The sequence below is a fragment of the Balaenoptera ricei genome, chromosome 11, assembly GCF_028023285.1.
Source record: "Balaenoptera ricei isolate mBalRic1 chromosome 11, mBalRic1.hap2, whole genome shotgun sequence".
Classification (NCBI taxonomy): Eukaryota; Metazoa; Chordata; class Mammalia; order Artiodactyla; family Balaenopteridae; genus Balaenoptera; species Balaenoptera ricei.
The window spans coordinates 36,915,956-36,932,448 of NC_082649.1; the positions used below are offsets into that span (position 1 = coordinate 36,915,956).

General features: G+C 39.2%; 1 protein-coding gene across 4 annotated transcripts in view; it reads left to right on the forward strand.

The window, feature by feature from the left end:
• Nucleotides 1–16,493, forward strand: part of BTBD9 (BTB domain containing 9) — a 406,786-nt gene that overhangs the window by 249,474 nt on the left and 140,819 nt on the right. For all 4 annotated transcript variants that reach the window (XR_009505745.1, XM_059938776.1, XM_059938774.1 and 1 more), the window contains exon 7: nt 11,000–11,109. Coding sequence is in view for 3 of the 4 variants with exons in the window: in XM_059938776.1 (XP_059794759.1) it covers nt 11,000–11,109 (110 nt within the window). In the remaining variant the exon portion in view is untranslated. The remainder of the gene's footprint in view (nt 1–10,999; nt 11,110–16,493) is intronic.

Sequence of the window (16,493 nt, forward strand, 5' to 3'; positions counted from 1 at the left end):
ATAAAACAGGTAAAACAGAAGGTCTCTAAAGTGGGAAACCATGCATAGGTTAGAAAGGTCATACTATAGGAAGATTAGGTGGTCTGATGCTTAGACCCTACCTTTCAGTAATATCTCCCCTGCCACACATTCAGACGAATACCCCTACCCTGTTTCACCACTCTGAAACTCTGGTAGTCAAGCCCGTATTTCCCATGCAGAGGATTAGAAACATCTTTCTAGATAATTCAATCAGTCTAAGAGGGAAGAGCTAAAGAATCTGAAAGTGAGATTTTCCTGACAGTTGACCCATTCAGGCAACTATATTCTCAGAATTTCCTCTTGAGGAAAATGTCTAGGTTCCTTCCTGACAACCTTCTTGACAACCAGACATTTGAGGAAACTAATATGAAACATAAAGACTAAAACAAACAGGACAAAAAAAACTATATAGGGAGATGAAAACTTTAAAAAAAATTATTTCTATCTTCAGAGAGGTTAAATATGGCAATCTTAGACCAAGAAGGAAAAGCCATAAAAAAGGAACATTTGGAGAATAAGAAATACAGTTGGAAATTTAAAATATTAAAGCAGAAATGGAAAACTCGGTAGAGAGCACAGATGATAAAGTTGAGGAACTCTCCCACAGAGTGGAACAAAATCACAAAAAAATGACAGATAGAGGAAGTATGAAAACACAGGTAAAGATAAGGAGGTCCAATATTCAAAACTAGGAGTTCCATAAAGAGAGGTTAAAAAAATCCAAAGGAAGAAGTCAATAACAATAATTCAAGAACATTTACCAAAACTGAATTATCAATACGTGGATTTCCAGATTGCAAAGGCCTTCTGAGTGCCCAACACAGTAGAAGAAAATAGACCCATACTAAGGCATCATGAAATTTCATAATACTAGGGAAGCAGAGAAAAATCTGCATGTTTCCAGAACGGGACATGTTTTTAAAATTAAAAAAATAAAAGAGCGAAAAAGGAAGAGAGAAATCAAGTCAGGTATCATAATGATTTCTCAATAGCAAAACTAAAAACTTGACAGGCAGTAGAATAAGACCTTCAAAATTCTGAAAGAAAACTACTTCCAACCAAAAATCAAGGCTCTTTCTCTTAGTAGGGAAGAAAAACTGTGCAGGAAAGGAAAGTACTCCATATATTAGTTGTGAATAATATCTACATAATCATGATGTAAACACTGAGTATTGATTCAACCAAAGTTACAGTACAGTCTAAATTGGGGGATAGGAAAAGGGTACATATGGAGGAGAGAGCTAAAAAGTTGTCTTCCATAGTAGTAGATTGGTAGGTAAGGCCTAAAGCTGGAAAATCAAGAAGTAGCATTAAATGCATGATAATTATAGATGTGAGATAAATCCTGAAATAATCCATGAAAACAGGTAAGAACAGTTGCCTCTGGGGAGAGAAGGAAATGGAGCATGGGGGGAGTATTTTTCATAATAAATCTTATAGGCTATTTGACTTTTTAAACTATGTATGTGTAAAAGTTTCTTTGTAAAAGAAGAAAGAGAAATAGTTAAGCCAGTTTTGTTTTATTTTAATGAGGATTCCAAACACCACAGCAGTAGCAGTGACTACTAGTAATGTAATATTTACATTGTTTATTAAAAAATAAATCCTCTCTTACAAAGTATACATTTTAGTTTATGTGCATTTCTCTCATAAGTTTTTCTTTCCTTGAATTTCTCAGACAAGTGTAAGGATTGACATTTTCTTTCTGATCACTGACTTAGCACTAATGCTATACCAGTAAAGTCTAGGTCATGAATGGTTGAACTCTTAAGAAGCTTTGGGGAAGGAAAACAAAAATCCTTGCCAAACTACTCCACCTCCCAACCTGCTTGCTAATCCAGTAGAAATATGGTTTGGGACAGGCTTCAGGCTTCAGGTTTGGTTAGGACTTCTAACACAAAAGGCATGAGTATGGGGAAATGTCTTCTAAAATGATTGGGCAGACTGTTAGGTTTGAAGCTGTCTCATGTCTGCTCAGCCCCTACTATAAGCTGCAGACTCTGTAGGTCACCAAATAGTGCCACTCAGAACATCTTGCTCTTTTCTTTTCTCTTTTGCTTGTATTAAAGTTCTAACACATTGACAGATTTTAGGAGCAAAATCTCTTATACCAGTAGTGCTGAAATTAGTAATCCTTCATGCTGTTTGGAAGCTGGAGTGTACAGGCTTCTACAGCGAAATCAGTCATGCACTTCCGGCTTTAACAAACCCGGAGACAGAACATAGCCACACCAGTTTTGGCACCCAAGACAAAAATACTTCTGTTTCCTATTATCATTTGCATTCCCTGTGCTGTTGGTGTGAGTGTTCTTCTCAAGTTTTCTGTAGTATTTTTTTTTGTTTACTTTGACTACTCTGCCTCTGGTTGGTAGCTTTGTACCTAGTTATGCTGATACTTGAATTATGTGCTAAGTAAATCTCTGGATCTTTTTTTTTTTTCTCCCTGATCAATTCTCTAGGTAAAGGTTGAGAACTTCCCAAGGGGCAAAGGAGGGTCCCTGAAGTTTTTTGTGAGCATAGAAGTCTGGGGATAGTAGGTGGCAAGTGTGTAGCTTTTCTGGGTTGAACTTGTTTTCTCCAAATATATTTGGAGAAAACAAATATATATATATTTCTTATATATATTCTTATATATATATTTCTTATATATTCTTATATATATATTTCTATATTTTTTTGAGAAATATATATTTCTCCAAATATATTTCAGTTAGTTCTCTGTTAGAAGCTGTTACTGCCTGGAACACAGGTTTCTTTACATAGCTCATAAGGAATACAGAGGCTTTGAGGGACGTGTGTTCTGTTGAGATTTGAAATCTCCAGCCTGATTGTATGAGTGTGTAGGGTATGAGTTTTCCATGAAAGGAAATAATGCATGCAAGGGCTAGCACATGGGATGTGTTCAGAAGCTGGTAGCTTTTATTTTAATTCCAGTGCTAGTTTCTCAGAGGTCCGGAATGAAGATTCGTGGTTTCCTTACTCCCTATGCTCTCTTTATTACTCTCTTGACTTGTCACTCAGTTTTCACTTCTGTTATTCTAACCGTCTTACGCAATTCCTGTCTTGTTTCTCAGTGTGTCAAATGTTTACATTCTTAGAAGGATTCTTAGATTTTTCTTCAGGGAGAGGCAAATTCTTTCTCCTTCTGTTTGCCTCTCTTCTTTCTGTATTTAATCTTCCACTCTAAAAGGAAAAAAAAGGACAGGCTCCTCCAGCCCTTAAAATGTTAAGTTATAGTAAGTAGCATATCTCTACCATAGTCTTAGATTTAAAAAAAAAAAGAGAAACTTCCCTTACCCATCATGATCCTAAAGCAGGCTGGCTACAGGTCATAGTCACCAAATGAGTTCTTACAGATTCATAGGGAAACTAACAGATTTAATTTTCTTCTACTTTTTCTCTAGTGCACAATTCCATTAGACTCATTTGTCTACATTCGTGGAAATGCACAGCCTACTGGATAAACGGAAAAAGATAATGCAGCCATTTTAAAGATAAAACTGGTGAAATTCTCTCTCCCGCTCCCAGCATCTTGGGCTAGGGGAAAAGTTAATGAAAAAATGTAAATATTGAACTTTTGGTAATTTAGTTCTATTTCTTAAAATATACTTTGTGTTGGTTTCAGATGTTTTATTGAGTAATAAAATTGGTTAACAGTATTCCCACATGGGGATTTGTTCACAATAGCACATAACAGACAGAAGAAGGGATTGGTTTATACATATTCATGATCTTTTCCTCCCCTCGCCCTCCCTCCTCTGGCTCCTCCCTTTGTCTCTCTTCTTTCTTTCTCCTTTCTTCCCTCCCTCCCTCCCTCTCTCCCTTATTCATTTTTTATTTTATATCTTTCACTTGCCATTTTGTCTTTCTATAATCCCTTGAAAATTACAATCCGAAAAAATGCAGAGATAAAAAGAAAACGAAACCATGAAATAAATAAAATAAGACATTTCTTCCCACGAAATTCAAATCAGTTCCTCTTTCCAGACCCTAACAAACCTACTTAGTTAGATTTTTGCCTATATCCTGCTAAATATGTATAATAGGTATACTGTGTCTATATCGCAGACTCATTTACGGTATATCCATATTCTCAATCAGAGCTAGTCATGCCTTCCCATTTGACTCTTCTTTTATTCCTGCAGGGAGAGGTTTTATAACTGTTTATCCTTCCAGTTTAGCAAGTTTGTCTATGAAGTTCTATGCTAAATAGATCACCTACCAACCAGTGGCTAATTATTTGATTTTTTTATTTGTTGTCTGTCTCCTGACCTGAAATGTAAATTCCATGAGGAATAGATTTTATCTGTAGTGTTCAATCCCATATCCCAGCACCTAGCAGGAGTAGCTGACACATGGTAAATACTCAGTTAATATTTGTTGGATAAGACTGTGATCATCTGGGGGTGGGGGGGCGGGGCAGGAAAGGGATTATTTCTGTTTTAGCTATGTTTTGTTTTGTTCACAGGGAGGGCTTTTAAAGTTCATGCTGCTAAATTTGGTGTTTTAAGGTTAGGCTACCATTTGTGAATAGGTCAGAGGCTCTTATGTCTTTCTCCTTACCACTACTACCAGTGTGGAGCCTGAGACGGAGAGAAATTAAGGAACTTGCCCCCAATTTTATACCTAATGCATTGTGAAGCTCTGACTAGAACCTAGGTCATTCTTTCAGCTCAGTCCTGTCAAAAATCATACAGTTTGATGGGTTTTAGTCTTACCTTCTAAACTGCACTATAAACTTCTCCAGATGAGGGTTTATGTCCTGTCTTCCTGGTCCATTCCTCACAGTGCTTAGCAGAATTTCTTGTACCTAGTAAGTGTTTATTAAATCTTGATTAATAGCACATTTACTCAGTATACCTACAAGGCTATTGACTGGTAAATGTGCAAGCAGAAAATAGAAATGAATTAAATAAATTTACAGGTTATATCATTTTCATATGATTTATGTAAATAAATACTATAATTAAGTTCTTTTGTGATATTAATTTCAAATATGTTTTCATAGATTGAAGGCATATTATTATGGCAGGTTTTAGGTTCTGCATATTCGGGGGTGGGGAAAAAAAGCCTATTGTTAAAAATGCACATTTCCCTCAAATAAAAAACAACACTTAAATATTTATCTCTAATGTTGGAATGACTTTCTATTTTGGGTAGCACTGGGTTATGCTGTGTTAGTAATTATTTACCGATCTTATCCCTTCTGCATACTTGATTCTGTATAGCATCAATTTTCTCTGAAAAACAAGATGACTTCTTGTTTTGTTTGCCCTTCAGGTTGAATAGTGGAGTTGCTGGAACATGATTGCTCCCTCTGCAGGGGTAATGGTCAGACAGCATCAGGGCTGTTCTCTGAGACAGTAGCCTCTGCTTAGGCTAACTCTGGCAGAGTGTTTAACCTTTCAATAATTCTTCCTCTCCCAAATAAGCAAATGCTGCTGGGGCCCCTTGCTGAAGTCAGTAGAAGAGAATCTATAGCTCCACAGATCAGCCAGAGGGAAGGTTTTCTAAGAGTAACAAATCTGTTCTGTCGCAACATGCTTTTTCTAGAAGCTTTTTGTCATTCTGGCAGTAAACTGTTTTCCACTTGCTGCCTTAGCAACAAGACCTGAAGTCACTTCACCCTCTGGTCTGTGGTTTGATTATAAGAGCATTAACTTGGTACCTAGAACTAGAAGAAAATATCATACTGGGGAAACCCACATACATTTCCAGCTTTTCGGCTAGAGAATTATTTATGTACATTCTTCATATCTCCTTGAAAGGAAAGGTCAAATAGGAAATCGTGGAAATGGTGAATTCAAATCCCACATGGTCCTAAGTCTCTAGTAAATGCTGTAGCTAAAGTTCTTGTCAGGTGACTGCCTCTGGCCACAGCAAAGAACAGTTTTTCTCTGCAGAGTTCTCCATGGAGACCTCAGAGGAAGAGCCAAAATGTTAAGGATCCCTTCTTGTGCTGTTAAGGATCCCAGTCTTAGGCTAACCCTGGTTTTCTCAAGCATCTTTGTTTAACCCAAGAATGTAAAGTTCAATTTGAGAATAAAACTTTGTTTACCAAAGAATAAAATTCTGATGGATTTTGGCTTTAGTTGATCCCTTGAGAGCTCATTTAAAATTTTTTTGCTGAATTCAATTTTATCTTGTAGCAGAACCTGCTCAGTACAGTGTTAGATGATCTTATAACTAGAGGCAAAGGTTAAGGATCAACTGTAACCACAAGTAGGCTAAAGACTAAAGAATACCAAGACTAGAGGGTTCCAAGGGGTTTAAAGGGAGGGTGTACAAGTTGCTGTTTTTCTATATTCAGTTTGTTAAAGATGTATTGTATGTGACTTAGAAATGAAATGCGGTAGCGTCCTGACAAGAAATGATGGAAAGATAGGTTAAGAATAGGAATTTGTAGTACCTTCCCAGGACAGGCAGGGAATACAATGAAATCTCCAAGGCAGAAATTTTCTAGGTCACAGTATTGTGATGTTTCTTTGTAAGAAGTGCTATTTTTCTTAATAAATTAAAACTCCAAACTTCCAGAGTTAGCACAAAAAAGAAACTCTTCTGTGGGCATGGGTAGCTGGACCAAATATGGGAAAAAGATTCTTCCCTTGTTTCCTTGTGCAGAGCTGAGTCAGGTCAAGAACATTTAAAATAGACTTTTCTAAAGACTAGGGGCTTAAAGCAGGAAATAACATAGAGCCAGGTAATCTGCGTTCGGAATGTAGCTTCTTTCTACATATACTGTGGGGCCCTAAGGGTAAGGACTAGCCCCTGCCCATGCTCTTGAAGTCCATCCTTGGGCCTGCCTATTCATGGATGCGGATGCACCACTTTAACAACCACAGTTAGGAATGCTCTCCCAGACAACCAGCAGTCTTGAAGTCCAAAAGAAATGCCGCCTCCAGCGACCTACTCTTTGCATTTCTATTTAATGATACTCTACTCTGCCAAGCACTGCATTAGACACTTTAAATACTTACCTCGTTTAAATATCATATAAGGCTTGTGTACTGACCTTTTATAGAGAAGGAAATTGTGGTTCAGAAAGGTTTAAGACATTTTTTTCCCCGAAGTAACACAGCTAATTAAGTGATGGGGCTGGGCTACACACCTGGTCCTGTTAGACTCTAAAGCAAGTACTTCAAAACTCTATAGTGCCTTTCAATTTCAGAGTGCTATCCTTGGAAGGTTTAGGTTTAGGTTTCATTTTTTTAAAGAAGAATCTCTTTTCACCCACAATATTATAGCTCCTAGAAACTTCTGCATTGAAACATCCTGTTTTGAACTGTGTTGAGGCCCCAGTCTTTGTCAGTGACTAGAAGACAGCTAACACAAGGAAGGGAGGAGACTATTGGAAACAGACTGTTACACCAGGGCTCATGTGAACAGCATTCATCCTCATCAGAAATGGCCAATCTGGGGCTTCCCTGGTGGTGCAGTGTTTAAGAATCCACCTGCCAATGCAGGGGACACGGGTTCGAGCCCTAGTCCGGGAAGATCCCACATGCCGCGGAGCAACTAAGCCTGTGCGCCACAACTACTGAGCCTGCGCTCTAGAGCCCGCGAACCACAACTACTGAAGCCCGTGCACCTAGAGCCCACGCACCGCAACAAGAGAAGCCACCACAATGAGAAGTCTGCACACCTCAACGAAGAGTAGCCCCCGCTCACCGCAATTAGAGAAAGACCGCGTTCAGCAACGAAGACCCAATGCAGCCAAAAACAAATAAATAAAATAAATAAATTTTTTTTAAAGACACTAAATTAAAAAAAAAAAAAAGAAATGGCCAATCTGTTGCATATCTGCCTTTCTCAGCACTAAGTTTTAATTATCTTCCAACTGTCTGAGCTGCTGTTGAGGACCTCAGAGAGAACAAAGGAAAGCTGTCATATTTTTCAGCAGCGCCCCTCTCTGCACACTGATGAAGTCACTAGCTGCCACTGCCCTTGTTATCAGGTTAAATCAGAGTCTGAGTGTGCATTGGAGAGATGATGTTGAAAGAAAAAAAGCTTAAGTTTTACCTCTTATTCAGAATCTTTTGTGACAGAGAAATGTGGCATCTGCTTCTCCTGTTTGGGTGTTATGACCCAGAAGCAAGTTTTCTTTTGTTTTTCAAAGAAAAAAAAGGAAGGAGAGAGAGGACTCTCTGCCATCACCAGCCCTTGGATTTTTCAGTAGCTTGGATAGCGATAACTTCTGCCTCCAGGATGTTCCCTTGTGAGCCCCATTAAGGAAATCTGCTTATGATCCAAGATGGTACCTTGATGGTGCTGCCTCCTTCTTCCTCTAGACATTGCTCATGGATCAGGGCATGCCTTCCCCTGAGCTGGACAGGGCCCCTGTGTTCTTAATGGAGAGCTCCAGGCTGCCCTACCAGTCACTGAAGTTGGGGGATTAGTTAAAGCCTGTTTGCTGTTTCTAGTCAAGATCTTCAGTAAAGGATAGAGTCCTATGCTAAACAATTCCTTGCTGGAAAAAAGGAGCATGGCTTCTCTCTTGTGACTTTGTTACCATTTTTAAATGTGTATTTGAGTAAGGACTTTATGCCATTTTTGTAAATTAGGCTATAATTTTATGTAGACTTAGAAAGTATTGTAGAACTAGAATAATTAAACTTGTTGTGAGCATTACATATAACAGGCTAATCAGGAAGTGTGATGTACAGTGGTGAATTGCTAATTTGACCTCAGGATTATGCAGCAGAGATAACATTATCTTCATTTATATAGAACTTTTTATCTGGAGGCATCTCTCAATGCTTTTGCAGTCATACATATTATCTTGTTAGTTATCACAAACACTATCATTAAGGCTGTAAAATGTATTCCAGTATGATTTTTTATTTTCAGTTTCCTATAATTGGGGGACAAGGGAGGGGAAGGTTCTGTATTTTCTCCCACTCCTGATATTTGCACCAGGGTAAAATTTGGGAAATGACTGTTATCTAAACTAGGAGAGCCTGGTTCCATATAATGTTTTGAAAAGAAAGTGGGGGGGACACTACTGCATCCCCTTAGGTCAGCCTGAACTATTTAACCTTAAGAACTGCCAGTGGAGAAAGGCCCTATTAGTCCCTTCCTGGCTCCTCTGCCTTGCACAGTATTAGGAGAGCTATCTCTCCTTTGAGAGATTTGACCTAGGGAACAGGAAAGTGATCTGATCAAATTCCACCAAACCACATTCCCTCCATTCCCTCCAAGATTGCAGACAGCAGCACTCAGACTGTCACGACTATGTGCGGTTGAAAGTGCTATGCTTGTTGAGTTCCTGTGGGTTTAAGGAAATGGGCAAAATTAGATTCAGGCCAAGGTGCCAGGCTTAACACACCCCTTCCGCTCCAGAAAGCCCAGAGAGATTGTTACTGCCTACAGTAAAGAACCACACAGTCCGTTCTACCCAGATCATTTAGAACTTATTTTAAATGAACCCCACCCACCCACCCACCCAAAACCAGTAAAATCAGCACCTTCTGTCTGCCTTGAGGGCTTGAGAGAACGGATCAGGGCCAACCTCCTGCTTACCCAGAGGGCTCTGGTGAGCACTGCAGTTGCCCTGACTCTCCACACAGGAAGAGCGGTGTCTCCCTGCAGTGGATATGGGAACACTGAGCAGCCAGTCCAGGAGAAAGCATTACTATCGGTTATGAAGATGAGCGATCAGCTCATGTCAAGGAGCAGGTGGCTAAATGAGGTGCACAGGGAATGCGGTGAGATTCAGGTTTGAAGAAACAGGAGGGAGAATAGCCCACGATACAAAACCCCCAAATATAGCCTCTTTTATGTGAATTTTTACAGTTGGCATTTACATTATACAGTTAACTTGGAGTAACGAGAAATGTAAGGAAATTACCGAATTAGTGAACAGCGGTTAACTCAGACGTAAAATTGTATCATCTTAAGTGGAAGGTTGTTTTACATAGTGGAGGGAACATATTACTAAAACCTTGCCCAGTCTGTCGTCTCCTAATTGAAATCTGGTCGTTTAGTATGCCCCATCCTTCAGAGCACATAGTTCATAATTTGAGAGAGCGTTATCAGTTAATCTAGTTCTTTTTCTTCTTATTCTTCTTTTGAATTCCAGTAAGACTGTGTGTGGCACATTACATTCCCTCTGAAATTGTGTGACACTCAGAAGAGTAAGTTTGTCTGTTCATTAACCTGTGAACTGTCAGGTCCGTTTGAAGAGTGAAAGGAGCAAGTTGCTCCAAGGTTAATGCTTGTTTGTCAGAGAGGGTGAACAGGCCGAGAGGCTCGAGACTTGCCCTGTGAAACTCTGCACTGTATGCAGATGCCAGATCCGGGTGGCCAGGCGGGAGGCTGCAGAGCAGGCTGGGTCGCCTCTGCTGATCACTTCCTCTGGTCAGGAGAAGGCTTCCTAGCAGTCAAGTGGGGGGCTGGCGTAAGTATATAGGGTTAACTTCCTAACAAGGATTCAGGAGCAATATTAAAATACAAGAAGCTGTGAGTGGTTTTCAGTAGTTTCCGTGGATTTTTACTTTCAACAAGAAAGCAGTATTGATTTCATGCATTTCATCCAGTGGATGAAAGCTTTCATTGAGTTGGAAAGCATTTGACTTTGTGTGTGTTTGTGCACCTGTGCACAGGCACATTCCTAACCACAAAGCAAAGATAGAAGCTGTTTGTTATTCTCCAGTGTAAGTGTCTCATGGATATACAATTGTACTGACATTCAGGGGTTGAGCTGAGCAATCCCTGGTTTGATTTTGTAGGTAAACCAAATCTAAGTTCTACTTCATTCTCTGGAAAGTGGTACCTCCTTAATTTTGCTGTAATTCTTCCAGGCTCAGTTGGAGCTGGCCCTAAGGAGCAGGTACAGGGTCTGAAGCCATTTCAGAGTCTCCTTTAGTCCATGCTCTGGTACACTGTATGTTTACATAGTGTATCTTATTCTGTTATCTTTGGATTCGTTACGATGGAAGCTCATTTTCTTCAACAGATTTTCTTTTCTTTTTACCCCCAGGTATATTCGAATAGTTGGGACTCACAACACAGTGAATAAGATTTTTCACATTGTGGCTTTTGAATGTATGTTTACAAACAAAACCTTCACTCTGGAGAAGGGGCTATTAGGTAAGTGTTACAATTATATTTTTGTGTATACACTTAGATATTTTATCTTCAAATATTTTGTAATTCCATTAACTCATCTTAATTCACCTCTTAATCAGCTTTGACTAAGAATTCTGGTTGATTTGAATGACTTATGGCTGAGTGACATAGAGAGGGCTTATATTTTTAGAAGTAGTCAAAATAATAATTCCAGTAAACTTAAAAGAATGTAAATATTGTACTAGTAGTTAAGAATTGAAAATGTTCTAGTGATTCATTCAGATTTGCTATGTGGGGAATGCTTATGATAGGCAAAGCCTCTCAGACCAAAGGCTTTTCTATATTTAATGGTAGGTAGGGTCAGGGAGGAAGTTGCTATATTATTGATCCAATGCTCCTACTTTCCAAGGCTATGCAGGTATTTTGGCCTCTGATTTGATATGAATGGTGTACTCAGCTATGAGAATATCTTCTTTTCATGGACACAGCAGTCCATATTTGCCCTACTTTGCCAAATTCACCTCAAGAAAATGCCTGCATATAAATTTAAATAAGACCAGAGTAACTAAATTATTGTAATGAAAATTAAGTTATCTTGTGGGAAATATGGCCTGGCTGATCTTTCGAAAGGGCATTTTAAATTTTGTTTAGTTGTCTATTTGGTTGTTTTCTGTTATGTTTTGTTTTTGCTTTTGTTTTAGGTAATATTTAGTCTGGCTCTGTGTATAGTCCGTCCCAGGTCTTAACATTCCAGATACCATGAGTGGCTTTTCCTGTCTAGACCTCTTTTATCCATGCCCACAGGTTTTTGCTCATTTCCTATCAAGATCATAGTTTAACTAATTAGATCCTTGAATCTGTGCCTTTACTGCAGCTTTCTTTGAAAAGGGACTCTGTATGTTTGAGTGGAGGGATAAGTTGCCAGTGTCTTGGTGTTCATAAAGTAGTTCTTTACGTTTACAAAGGGACTAATTTCTCCTCTCCTCTCCAAGTCCTGTTCATGCTGGGACACAGAACATATTGACTGTGTCCTAAAAACTTGGTGAAAACTAGAATGGGAAATATGAGAGTAACTTGCAAATGTTTACTAATTCTTTGACTGGTCAAAAGTCTAAATTTTCGTAACGCCGTGTGTTTCCTAAATGTAATCCTTTACTTTAGGGAAATTTGGGAGAGTAATATTAATAAAGTAGCAGGAGTAGAAATTATCCCAATGTATAGAGAAATTTTAGAGCTCAACTAAAATAAATAATTTGGTTTTAATTTTGCTATGGATGTAATTTTTAGTTTTAAATATAAATGTTGATAATCTTTGTGACTTTTAAGTCATTTGAAAGTTAGTGCTGAAGCATTACCTGATATTATCAAGGCTTTTAACTCCGTGGAGGGTCATAGAATTGTGATGATGGGGTGTTTGGGGGAAGCCACTCCTTTTCACCTGCTGCCCAAGTTGTTTTATGGACTAGACTTCACTGTGTATGTGATTCTGTAGTTAGGGGCACCCTTACTGAGAAGGATCTTATTAGAAACCAAACCACCTTCAGTCACAGGATGTGTAGAGCTTTTGGCTACTGGCTTCAGCCCAGTGCACTGCATTTTGAGCATGCTGCATAGAAGACACCTCCCCCTTCTTACTGGAGAAGAACAGGTTTGTGGACACTGTAATTATCCATGAAACAGGTCTATCTGGCATGAAAGGCCATGGCAGGGATGAAACTTAGGATCAGTTGTAGTGAGGGATGCTGTTGTTGGTCTGTATGTTTTGTCTACACTGAGTTAGTCAGCATTATCAGAAGCCATAATAGTCTCAGACATGTCAGGGGATGAAAGAAGATTGCAGAGATGCAAGAAGTGTTTTTGGTGTCTGGTCAAACACTTTCCTTCAAGTCCTCTTCTATGATGCTCACAAGCTTGACGTCAAAGAGCACTGCAGTCATTTGTCTGTCATCGTCCCTCCACCAAATAGGAGCACCTAGGCAGATATGTGTGTGTACCTGTCAGCAGATGGCCTGCAGCGGGATCCCCTTTGGCTCTTATTTTACTATCTTACAGCGCAAAGTTGCCCCCATGCTGGGCAGTCAGGGACATGGTTTGAGTTGTGAAGGAGTGTAGGGAGATTTCATTATTCTTTGTCTGACATGGCAGCTCTGCTGAGTCTACAGGGGTGCTTGAAGTAGTAATGGCCAGCTTTCCATGTTGATGATCTCAGGTGCATTTTAGCTGCACACAGGCCTCAGCCAGCCATTCTACAGGGACCTCCAAGAAAGGAGTGGTCCTCTAGTGGGGCCACAGTGTGTGTCAGAATCACCTGGAGTTATTTTTAAATTGTAGCTGCCTACTGCTCCCTCTTTCCTATGAAATGTGCAGTCCTCCCTTGAGAACCACTGACTGATACGAACTTCAGGTTTTCACGGGGGAAAAAAGTAAAGCTAAAATAATGTCATCATGAATAACTAGTAGGGTATCAAGCTCTACTCTTACATTTCAAGATTCAGAATTTCTTTCTTTCGTAGTTCCTTGTTCTTTGTTTCATAGTTCAGGCTACTCTCATTAGAGTAGTACTCTCCTAATAGGCCTTAAAATTACTTGTAAAATATTTGTGTTGTTTTTTAAAATCAGATTTTAATGTTATTACTTAAAGCGTATAATGATGTCAGGAAAAACATAAATAAAAATAACCGCACTAGCATCATAAGATTTTAGTCTTCTTTTTCCACCAAAGGGTTTCTTTCACATTTTTGTTGACAACATGTCATTCCTCATGCCTGCTTCACTTGCACAGACTCCTGGGGAAGCTTTGTAACCCTGTGGGTTCATACATCCATGGGAATGGGACCCTCCTCAACCACACTGACCAGATCTGGGCGTCAGACTCTACCCACAGCACTTCTCCCACCTTATCTGCTCCTGCCACCACAGCCCTTTCTCATTTGGTGGCTGCTTCTGGTTGGTGCTGGGATGTATTCTTGCCTGGGAGAGTCTTGCCTCTCTGTTAGGAGGCATTTGTAGGAAACTCTAACCTGTCTTACTGCTGATGCATAGAAGGAACGTTAGAATAGATATGACTGCTATTTAAACATTAAACCTCTCAAAAAATGTATTTGCTTTGCCATGGCACTCCACTTTGTGATATGTATGTAGCATTTGCCAAATCCCTCCACTTTTTTCATAATAATTGCCAAAACTTCCTTTTCATTTAATCTTGTATTTAAGTTCACTTCTTTGAATACCCTATCAGTTATTCAAGGAGAGAGAATAATACCCACCACCCAGCTTAAAGAATTATCAACTCATAGACAACCTGGTTTTATCTGTATACTACCTACTTCCTCCTCATCAGATTATTTTGAAGCCAATTCCAGACACTTTATCATCTTACCCATAAATATTCCAATATATATCTCTATAAGTAAAGCCTCCTTTTTGTAGCCATAATCACAATATCATTATAATACCCCAAAATTGAACCGTTATTCCTTATGAGTATTAAATCAGTGTTCAAATGTTCCTAATCAAATCAAAGTCTGGAGTGAGTTTATGTGTTTTCATAGGTTGTTTAAATCAGAATTCAAATAAGGTCCATACTATCAACAAGTAGCTGTTATGACTCTTAAATCTCTTTAAATCTGTAGGTTCCCTTACATATGTCTGTCTCTGTCTTTCTTTGTTTTTTCCCCTCTCTCTAATTATAATTTATATGATGAAGAAACTAACTTTTTGTCCTGCAGAGTTTCTAACAGCCTAGATTTTGGTGATTAGATCCCCATGGTAACATTTAATGTGTTCCTCTGTTGTATTTCTTGTATTTAGTAGTTAGATAGAGGCTTAATCTGATTCAGGATATTTTTGGTTTTGTTTTTTGTTTGTTTTTTTGTAAAATGCTCTATAGATGGTGGTATATGTCTATCAAGAAGCACAGAAAATCTTTGATTGCCTCTCGCTTTTGGATAGTCACATCCATTCATGATTATTTCCTAAATTCATTCTTTTATAATTTGGAATTGCAAAATGGTAATATTCTAATCCTGTCATTTCTTCTTTGTTTAGTAACTAGAAAGAGAAAAACTTGCCTGAACACTCATTTGGTAATCCTAAAATGCAGTTTGCCCAGGAAAAGTAGGATAAATGTTATATTCTTTCTTCTTATTTACCACTTTTCAAATTAAAAAGGTGGTTACCGGGCTTCCCTGGTGGCGCAGTGGTTGAGAATCTGCCTGCCAATGCAGGGGACACGGGTTCGAGCCCTGGTCTGGGAAGATCCCACATGCCACGGAGCAACTGGGCCCGTGAGCCACAACTACTGAGCCTGTGCGTCTGGAGCCTGTGCTCCCCAACAAGAGAGGCCCCGATAGTGAGAGGCCCGCGCACCGCGATGAAGAGTGGCCCCCGCTCACCGCAACTAGAGAAAGCCCTCGCACAGAAACGAAGACCCAACACAGCCAAAAATAAATAAATAAATTTAAAAAAAAAAAAAAAAAAAAAAGGTGGTTACCTAGCATCCTCCAAAGGTGACCAGTGAAGTGTGATTGTGGGGGTTTTTTGGGGGGAGGAGGGTGGAAGGGGAAGTACGTATTATTTTGAATTTATGGGATTAAACAAATTGGACATCTTTTAATCACTTGCGGTTATTTTTATTGATATTCAGATTGTCCCCATCTTTAGCTTCTTCATGTTGGCTCTTGAGTCTTTCTGACATAATCTCAGTAGTCCTCAGTAATTCCTTGATTTCTGGCGTGACACGATGTACCAGGTTCATCTTGTACATTTATTGTCCCTCATCTGGAATCAGCCATTTCTGCAAGAAGCCCTGGTTCCCTCAAGTGGGAAATGACATTTGGAAACCTCAGCCTAAGCACTTCCTATTGGGTTGGTCACTATTGCTAGGCCTTTTCAGTGGACAGAAGTAGGAAATACATGCACATATATTTATTTATTTGTATATCATATATTCAACAGGTAAAATATATCACTAGTGCCTGCTGACACTTCTAATTAAAATTCAGTACACAAAGTTTTTGATTAACCTTTTGATCTTCCATCTCCTTTTTTCCATACTGAAAATCTTGGTTACTACTGATAAAGCACAATAGTTAATTTGCTTTGTCTTCAGTACATGCAAAATAGTCTCAGAATTACATTACTAGTAGTACCTTAAACCATATGATTACTGAAAATAGTTTAAGATTTTTGCAGTTACCTTTAGGGCCCTTAAGGTATATCCCACTAGAGATGTACAGTAAAATTACTGTGTTTAAAAGTCACTTAGGGGCTTCCCTGGTGGCGCAGTGGTTGAGAATCTGCCTGCTAATGCAGGGGACACGGGTTCGAGCCCTGGTCTGGGAAGATCCCACATGCCGCGGAGCAACTAGGCCCGTGAGCCACAACTACTGAGCCTGCGCGTCTGG